The 9,930-nt window shown below is 46.1% G+C and overlaps 1 protein-coding gene across 1 annotated transcript in view; it reads right to left on the bottom strand.

Moving 5' to 3' along the window:
- Positions 1-323: 323 nt before the first annotated feature.
- The window catches only part of LOC121274339 (myosin-13-like), a 56,570-nt gene continuing 46,963 nt past the window's right edge, over positions 324-9,930 (bottom strand). The window contains exons 5-7 of the mRNA XM_041181585.1: positions 7,079-7,181; positions 4,502-4,541; positions 324-1,147 (exon numbers count right to left, since the gene is read on the bottom strand). Coding sequence (XP_041037519.1) covers positions 4,502-4,541; positions 7,079-7,181 — 143 coding nt within the window. The 3' untranslated portion in view covers positions 324-1,147. The remainder of the gene's footprint in view (positions 1,148-4,501; positions 4,542-7,078; positions 7,182-9,930) is intronic.

Genomic DNA, 9,930 nt, shown 5'->3' with positions numbered 1-9,930 from the left:
TGTCTAAGTACTGCTTTGACAAGCAGTTCTCCATCTTTTGCCTTATGGTAAGAGTGACCACAAAGCGTGATGTGGACTGCGTTATGTGCGCCGCTCGCAGTGCGCGCGAGACTTTTCGTGTAGCGCAAACAGATTTCACTGTGGTGCTGCCCACTCTGAGTCAGACCACCCATTAAAGTGTGACAAGCGGCCTGACATTGACAGGGAGGGGTTCTGTGCTGTGTATAAGTGCCAATAATATCAATTGGCCAACAACACACACAAGTGTTAAAGCTCACACTTGAGTACACTGTGCAGATGGATATCGCTAATAATGTGCACAATTATGGTTCCATTTTTTGTTTATTAATCAGAAATACATCTCGTCATGCCAGGATTCCCAATTGGTCGCACATTCTAAATGGTTAAGTATCAAACAACGTGGTTATAGATGTAGCACCTTTCACCACTGCTGGGTATCTCAAAGCATTTTACAGCCAATTATGTGCTTTTTGAAATGCAGTTACTATTCTAATGTAGGAAACACGGCAGCCAATTTGTGTGTAGCCAGCTCCCACAATGTTGGAATGACCCAGGTCATCTGTTTTATAGTGATATTGATTGAAGAATAAATATTGGCTTTCCCATCGTTGAAATAGTGCCATGGGAACTTTCACAGCCTGAGAGGGCCTTGGATTAATGTCTCGTCTGAACGATGATGCCTCAGACAGTGCAGCACTCCCCCAGTACTGACCCTGGACCGTGCCCAAGTCCTGGAGAGTGATTTGAACCCGGAACCTTGTGACTCAAAGGCGCGAGTGCCACCAACGGAGCTACAGCTGGCAGGCAGGTAGACAAAATCGAATGATTGAAAGGGCAAAATGTCAGCGAGGAAGTTATCTGAAGACTGTAGGGTTAGGTTGATGTGCTGGAGCTAGCTCCTCTACAATGAGCACTTTCTTCAGGAGATAGATAGGAAAGGGTAGAGTCCACCACTGGGCAGATTGGGACACAGCGTGTGAAATAAGTGGGGTGGACACGCCCAAAGCGTGTCATTTCTGTGATCATGCATGTCGATCTCCACACCACAGCTCCGTGTGCAAGAGGTGACAATGAGGTCTTGATTGATGTGCCCAACGAGCCCTTGGAACAAGCCATCTGGAGGTGACTGGAAGAGAAAAAAGGATACAAGAGGCTAGATTTTACAGTGAAACAAGCGTACAAAAAATTGACCGGTAGGGAGATGAGCTGGTCTACCAAGCCTGCCTTGCGTATCATGATGGTTGGAGCATTGTGATTGGATACTGGATACCTCCGCCCCATCCCCTCACTCCTGTGAAAGGCAGAAAGAGAGAGAAAAAGCAATAAAGGAAAGAAAGAATTTATATTTCTATAGGTCCCTTCACAATTATAAGACGTGACAAAGCACTTTACGCCCAATGAGGTACCTTTGAAGTGTAGTCATTGTTGAAATGTAGGCTGTGTGGCAGCCAATTTGGGCACCGCAAGTTCCTATAAACAACAATGTAGTAATAGCTAGATGAGCTGTTTTTAACAATGTTGATTGAGGGATAAATGATGTCCAGGACACTGGGGAGAACTCCCCCCACCTCTTCTTCAAAATAGTGCCACAGGATCTTTTAAGGATGTTCCCCCAGTTTAACACCTCATCAGCGAGACAGTACCCCCGACAGTGCTGCACTCTCTTTACTGCTGGCGTTGGGACTTATGCGTAAGTCAATGGAGTGGGACCTGAGCTCACAATCTTCTGGTTCAGAGACAAGAGTGCTACCTGTTAATAGTATGTTAATTATATTGTTAGGATACAGAGTGAAGGGCATTAGGATACACAGTGAAGGGCATTGGTTAACTTAAGTACTTTGAGCACATATAAATAGGGACAAGGAAGCTCCTCGTTCGTTATAGGGTTAGTGTTCCCTGCCTGTCATGTAGGAGGCTGGGGTTCAATTCCTCAATCAGGGAAAGTTGTGTCTAAGTAATTACCAGTGGGAAAAGGCAATGTGTTTTTCACCAAAAACAGGGGGCACTGGGTATGTGGGAGGAGAGCTGTGGGACTGAACAAAGTAATAAACTCGCTCTAGAAAGAAAAGTTCTGTGTCTTGGTTTCAAACTCACTAAACAGCTTGGATCCTATTAACACTACCCACAAAGAAATTTCAACATGTGAGAGAACAGTGGGTGAAAGAGGTACATGTATGCTCAAAATGACCAACCACTGTGGCACAGTATTCACCATATTGTAGTATTGTACACAGCACTGTACATACACAGCAAAAATAAAAATACCCGGAAAAACTCAGCAGGTCTGACAGCATCTGCGTAGAGGAACACAGTTAACGTTTCGAGTCTGTATGACTCTTCAACAGAACTAAGTAAAAATAGAAGAGAGGTGAAATATAAACTGGTTTAAGGAGGGGTGGGACAAGTAGAACTGGATAGAGGGCCAGTGATAGTTGGAGATAACCAAAAGCTGTCACAGACAAAAGGACAAAGAGGTGTTGAAGGTGGTGATATTATCTAAGGAATGTGCTAATTAAGGGTAGAAAGCAGGACAAGCAAGGTACAGATAGTCCTAGTGGGGGTGGGGTGAAGGAATCGAAATAGGTTAAATGGTAGAGATAAAACGATGGATGGAAATACATTTAAAAATAATGGAAATAGGTGGGAAAAGAAAAATCTATATAAATTATTGGAAAAAAAGGAGGGGAAAAATCAGAAAGGGGGTGGGGATGGAGGAGAGAGTTCATGATCTAAAATTGTTGAACTCAATATTCAGTCCGGAAGGCTGTAAAGTGCCGAGTCGGAAGATAAGGTGCTGTTCCTCCGGTTGGGAACATTAACTGTGTTCCTCTCCGCAGATGCTGCCAGACCTGCTGAGTTTTTCCAGGTATTTTTATTTTTGTTTTGGATTTCCAGCATCCGCAGTTTTTTGCTTTTATCTTACTGTACACACACAGTATTGTATTCACCACCTCGACATTTTGTGACTTGCACAGTTCGGATTCAATTCCTCTCTCCGCAATGCAAGACAATAATAACAGTGATAAAAAAGTTTTATTTCAAAACTGACAAACTGTGTATATGGCATAATTCCTTAGCACAATTAGAGTTGATAGAGGTGTTCAAAATTATGAAGGGCTTTGATAGAGTAAATAAGGAGAGACTGTTTCCACTGACAGGAGGGTCGGCAACCAGAGGGACACAGATTGGAGGGAATCGGCAAAAGAACCAAAGGGGACTAGAGGGGTGGAGAAAATGATGCGATGAGTCATTATGATCTGGAACGCGCTGCCTGAAAGGGCAGTGGAAGCAGATCCAGTAATAAATTACATAATGGAATTGTGAGCAATTTTGGGCCCCGTATCTCAGGAAGGATGTGCTGGCCCTGGAGAGGGTCCAGAGGAGGTTCACGAGAACGATCCCAGGAATGAAAGGCTTAACATATGAGGAACGTTTGAGGACTCTGGGTCTATACTCGATGGAGTTTAGAAGGATGAAGGGGGATCTGGTTGAAACTTACAGAATACTGAAAGGCCTGGATAGAGTGGACGTGGGGAAGATGTTTCCATTGGTAGGAGAGACTAGGACCCGAGGGCACAGCCTCAGAGTAAAGGGAAGACCTTTTAGAACAGAGATGAGGAGAAACTTCTTTAGCCAGAGAGTGGTGAATCTATGGAATTCATTGCGTGTATTTAAGACCAAGATAGATAGGTTCTTGATTGGTAAGGGGATCAAAGGTTACGGGGAGAAGGCGGGAGAATGGGGTTGAGAAACCTGTCAGCCATGATTGAATGGCAGACCAAACTCGATGGGCCGAATGGCCTAATTTCTGCTCCTACATCTTAAGGTCTAATTGGACAAACACTTGAGGAAAAAAATTCAGGGCTTTGGGGGAAAGAGCAGGGGCGAGGGAGATTAATGGGATAGATCTTTCAGAGTTGGCACAGACGAGATGGGCTGAATGGCCTCCGTTGCTGTGTGATTCTATAATTGCGACAAGACTATGTAAGAGGCAGAGTGGGAAAAAGACAGGAAAGGGAAAAGAAACGTACACAGAATGAGAAAAAGTATGCGAAGGGGTGGGGAGGTGGAAAGGACGAGAGATCCTCAAAGCAGGAGGGATTAAGATGAAGGGTTAAACACACATGAGTACAGAGGGCAAGTTAGAATTACACCGAATCCTCCAGCACAGAAACAGGTCCAAATGGCACATTCTAGTACATCCACCCTTAATAGCATACCAGACAGTAACATACAAAGGCACAACTGGATAACCACACCCCAAAGAGCAAAGACGGGGTGAAGAGAGGGAGGAACAGAAAATGTTCTTGAAGTGCATGATTCATACAGGATCTCTCACAATAGCCTTGGACTGAGCCTAAGGCAGTAGCATTTGTGGGATGGTGGCGGGGAGGGGAGGATGATTGGCTGGGCTGCAACTCTCCAGGGTGCAGTTGGGAGGCGGTAGGGAAATGCAGTAGCATCTGAAGTTAACACTTACCTATTGCTGCTGGACTAGAGGCGCCTGGGGACAGAGTTTCCTGTGTAAGCAAGAAACATTAGGTCAGGTGGAAAATAAACCATCGGTCTCTTTCTCTTATAATACACTCGATGTTTTGCCTGTTGCTCGTACTGCTTGTACTCATTAACCTGTGTCGCAGTTCTTACACTTCAACACTAGTATGATGCCAAAACCTGTGTCACATGTCTGCCCTTGTCAATCGAGATGCTCACAATAGACTGCCATGCGTCTTCTATTGACCTCCGGACACTACACGTTATTGTTGCAGCCTCACTGACGCTTCTGGGCCCAACCTAGCACCATACGTTATAGCGTAGAAAGCCATTCGGCCCATTGTGTCTATGCCAGCTCTTTGAGGGAGCTATCCCAATAGCCCCGCTTCCCCATCCCATATGAACATACATACGACACATGAATTAGAAGCGGGAGAAGGCTGTTTGACCCCTCACAGCTGCTTTGCCATTCGATAAGAACATGGCTGATCTGACTGTCACTTCAACTCTACTTCCCTTCCCTGCAGCCTTTGACTCCTTTGTCATCAAGGATCTATCTCAGCCTTGAATATATTCAATGACCTGCAGCTTTCACTGCTCTATGGGGAAGAGAAATCCACAGACTAACCCACCCTCTTGAGAGAAAAACTCTCCTCATCTCCATCTTAGACGGGAGACTCCTTAATTTTAAATTACCGGGGGGACACTGGGGGGACACATCCTTTCAGCATCCACCCCTGTCAAGTCCCCTTAGGATCTTGTACGTTTCAAGATAACATCTCGCTCCTCCAAACCCCAATGGATACCGGCCCAGTCTTTCCAACCGTTCCTCAAAAGATAGGACAGGGTGGATAGGGAGCAGATGTTCCCCTTAGTTGAAGGGTCAGTCACAAGGGGGCATAAGTTCAAGGTGAGGGGCAGGAGGTTTAGGGGGGATGAGAGGAAAAGCTTTTTTACCCAGAGGGTGGTGAGGGTCTGGAATGCGCTGCCTGGGAGGGTGGTGGAGGCGGGTTGCCTCACATCCTTTAAAAAGTACCTGGATGAGCACTTGGCACATCACAACATTCAAGGCTATGGGGCCAAGTGCTGGTAAATGGGATTAGGTAGGTAGGTTGGTCAGGTGCTGCTCACAAGTTGGGGCAGACTCGATGGGCCGAAGGGCCTCTTCTGCACTCTGTGATTCTGTGATCTGAACAAAACCCCTCAAAATTTTGAACACATCTTCTAAATCCAACCTTAACCTTCTCTGCTGCCCGGAGAACAAGCCCAGCTTATCTACTCACTTTGCTTTGGTTTTGCTTTGAAATGCAGTTCCCAGTTCCTCTCTGTTCAATTTTGCGTTTTACTTCACCTCTCTGCAGCTGGATCCTATCCCCCATACCCTGCCTGCCCACTCAAACCACCCGGCCCTGCTCTTTGGGTCGTGGGCTGGAGCTTTCTTGACGCCAGCAGGCCAGGCTTCGCCTAATTGGAAGCCAGGTTTCAGGCCTAGCTTTCAGCCTTACCCACAATTCCAGCCTGTCCAGCTCTGTTTGGAGGTATTCCCAGAGATTATGTCTCCTCCTGCCTCATTTTACCCTGTCTTCACACTCTTCCATCATTGGTCACCCTTGTCAAAGCTTTTGATGTTCCCCCTTTCCTCAGCCAATCAGAGAGTGAGTAACTGGGTACTTCCTGACCGTTAGTTAAAGTGACGTTTTCCTCCATCTCCAATATTTCTAAAACCGGTGAACAAAAGCAATCGCTGGATTTCTTTTTAAAAAGGCCATTTTGAAAGGTATTGGCTCTCACTCATGGCTGTAAGAGGCTGGGTGTTCTGCAGAGGGTACCAGGCTGACTCCCCCAAAAGCCTGTCCACCATCTCCAAGGCACAAGTCAGGGGTGTGATGGGATACTCCCCACTTGCCGGGATGAGTGCGGCTCCCACAACACTCAAAGTTCAATGCCGTCCAGGACAAAGCAGCCCCATTAGATCAGCCACCACCTCAAACATTCACTCCCTCCACCGTTGACGCACAGTAGCAGCAGTGTGTACCACCTACAAGATGCATTGCAGCAACTCACCAAGGGTCCTTCGACAGTGCCGCCCAAACCCCACGACCTCTGCTGTCTAGATGTCTAGATCTGTCTAGATCTGCTGTCTAGCAGCAGATGCAGGGGAACACCAACCTACTGAAAATTCCCCTCTAGATCTTGACTTCAAACTATACTGTCATTCCTACATCATCAGAAGCCTGGAGTTCCCTCCTTAACAGCGCTGGGCACTTACACCACATGGACCGCAGCGGTTTCTGAAAACTGCCTTCTCAAGGGGCAGTTAGTAACGAGCAATAAAAACCGCTTGCGAGAGACGCTCACATCTCACAAACGAATAAACACATCAAAAGTAGACCAATATTCACAGTGGTTGCTTGGGAACATGGCAGTAATTACACAGGGTCCAAAGGAGCATGGGAATTATTGAATGTCAGCGCTAATCAAACGCCTTAAAATGGCTGAGGCTCTTTAATTCTATAATACATGTTCACACACAAACGCACACACTTTAGGGAGTGGTACTTACTTTGTCAACTCTTTACTATTGTCCGCTACCTCACAGAGTTTCTTGAATTCCTCCAAGTCAGCTTCCACCTTCTTTTTCTCTTCCTCCATTTTCTTTAGCTGGTCTGCATGGGGAATGATAAACTGTAACGTTTTCTGAACCGGGGCGAACAATCTTCCCGCGATTTTATTCCATTCCCCACGCCGGGCCGCCTTGTCCATAAGACATAGGAGCAGAAATTAGGCCATTCAGCCCATCGAGTCTGCTCCGCCATTCAATCATGGCTGATAAGTTTCTCAACCCCATTCTCCCGCCTTCTCCCCATAACCTTTGATCCCCTCACCAATCAAGAACCTATCTATCTCGGTCTTAAATACACTCAATGACCTGGCCTCCACAGCCTTCTGTGGCAATGAATTCCATAGATTCACCACTCTCTGGCTAAAGAAGTTTCTCCTCATCTCTGTTCTAAAAGGTCTACCCTTTACTCTGCTATCCTTACCCAGCTGGCCTACATGTGACTCCAGACCCATAGCAATGTGGTCGACTCTTAACCCTCCCTTAACCAATAGAGACAAGGGCAAGCGGCAAGCCACTCAGCTGAAGGGATGGGCAGCACACCCAAATCCCGTGAAAGGATTTTTAAAAATCTGGTGCCCCGTAATTCCATAGAAGTGGCACAAGATGACTGTACAATTGAATGGCTGGGGTGCTTTATCGACCCTCTTAATCACATTTTGATTTGATGTTTGTAAGTTTCCTTTAAACTTCACCTTTGGCTTTACAGCTACCCTAACTTAGGGGCTGTGTTTATTTTAGCCCTCATTTTGTTAATTTAGTTTATTTGCTTGACTCCAATGGCTGGAATTGAGTCCGAATCTCCACTTACATTAAAAAAATTGGACTTGGCAACTGATGGAACTACTTAAAAGTCTGTAGACAACACCCAATTGGGAGAACAACAAAAACAAAAACAAAAACAGCTGGAAAAACTCAGCATGTCTGACAGCATCTGTGGAGAGAAGGACAGAGTTCATGTTTCGAGTCCGTGTCCATCCCCACCCTTAAACAGTATATGTTTCACCACATTTTTACTTCTCTTTAGCTCTGGAGAAGAGTCATACGGACTACGTTAACCCTGTTTTTCTCTCACTCTCCACAGGCGCTGTCAGGCCTGCTGAGTTTTTCCAGCATTTTTTGTTTTTGTTTCAGATTTCCAACGTCCACAGTATTTTTGCCTTTACCCAATTGGGAGATATGGTTAATACCGAGGAGGACTGGGACAAACACAAGGAGACGTTAATAAACTTGCAAAAATGGGTATGTAAATGGCAAATGAATTTCAATATAGAGAAGCACGAGTTGTGTATTCTGGTAGGAATTTAAAGGAGACCAGATGGTTGAAAAATACGATTCTAAATGGGACAGAGGATCTAGGAGTACAGATTCACAAATTATTAAAAATGGCACTGAAGATTCACATGACCATAACAAATGCAAACAACGCCTAGGTTTTCAATTTCAGAGGGATAGGGTTGGAAAGCAGAGCACTAGGATAAAATATATGGAATATTGATACAGCAGACTTGGCAGCAACTGGGCTCAGTTCTGATCTTCACAAGACATAGGAGCAGAAATTAGGCCATTTGGCCCATTGAGTCTGCTCTGCCATTCATTCATGGCTGATAAGTTTCTCAACCCCATTCTCCCACCTTCTCCCCGTAACCTTTGATCCCCTTACCAATCAAGAACCAATCTATCTCGGTCTTAAATACACTCAATGACCTGGCCTCCACAGCCTTCTGTGGCAATGAATTCCATAGATTCACCACTCTCTGGCTAAAGAAGTTTCTCCTCATCTCTGTTCTAAAAGGTCTTCCCTTTACTCTGAGGCTGTGCCCTCGGGTCCTAGTCTCTCCTACTAATGGAAACATCTTCCCCACGTCCACTCTATCCAGGCCTTTCAGTATTCTGTAAGTTTCAATCAGATCCCCCCTCATCCTTCTAAACTCCATCGAGTATAGACCCGGAGTCCTCAAACGTTCCTCATATATTGAATATGATGATGTAAGAAGTGAGAGCTTGAACAAACTGGGGCTCATTTTTTCTAGAAAAGGGAAGGCTGAGGGGTAACCTGATTAAGATTATAAAGAGTTTGATAGGACAGACAAAATGTGGTGGGTGGATGGGAGACCCAAACTATGGCTCATAAGTATAAGCCAGTCGCTAATAAATCCAACGGGGAATTCAGGAGAAACTTCTTCGCCCAGAGAGTGGGGAGAATGTGGGACTCGCTCCCGCAGGGAGTGGTCGAGGTGAATAGCATTTGAGGGGGAGCTGGATAAATACGTGAGGGAGATAGGAATAGAGCGGGCGGTATTCACCATGAGGCCAGCCGATGTCTTTCCTGCAGCCCTCCTCTTCTCTGGTAGCGATGATGACCATGGAGAGGAGACTCTGTCTGGACAGCCCTGGGATCAGCTCCACCGGCACTTGACATGTGCGGGCCCTTTAGCTTCTTGCGTGAAATGCACCCAACAGCTGCACCCCTCAGAGCCTTAGGAAGGTCTCCCCAACCCCCATCTCACAACTCTACCCCCCTCACTCATTTTCTAGCAAATACCACTGGGACAGAGGACATGTTGGTAGGGTCAGATGAAGTCGAGTGAAAGAGAGCTTGTGGAGGTGTAAACGTGGGCGTGGACCTGTTGAGGTTAACAGCCCCGCTTCTGTGATGTACACTCGAAGAAACAGTATTTCAGCCACCGGCTTTGCATCAAGCGTCATGGCCGGAATCAACTGGGGAGTTACCTTCCGACTTTCGTTTTAGGATGAGCCATTGGCGGTACCGTGAACCACCTTCTTAACACATG

This window comes from Carcharodon carcharias (genome assembly GCF_017639515.1).
Source record: "Carcharodon carcharias isolate sCarCar2 chromosome 36 unlocalized genomic scaffold, sCarCar2.pri SUPER_36_unloc_1, whole genome shotgun sequence".
Lineage (NCBI taxonomy): Eukaryota > Metazoa > Chordata > Chondrichthyes > Lamniformes > Lamnidae > Carcharodon > Carcharodon carcharias.
The sequence above is the reverse complement of the archived record's forward strand: the minus strand, read 5'-3'. Positions and strand labels throughout refer to the sequence as shown.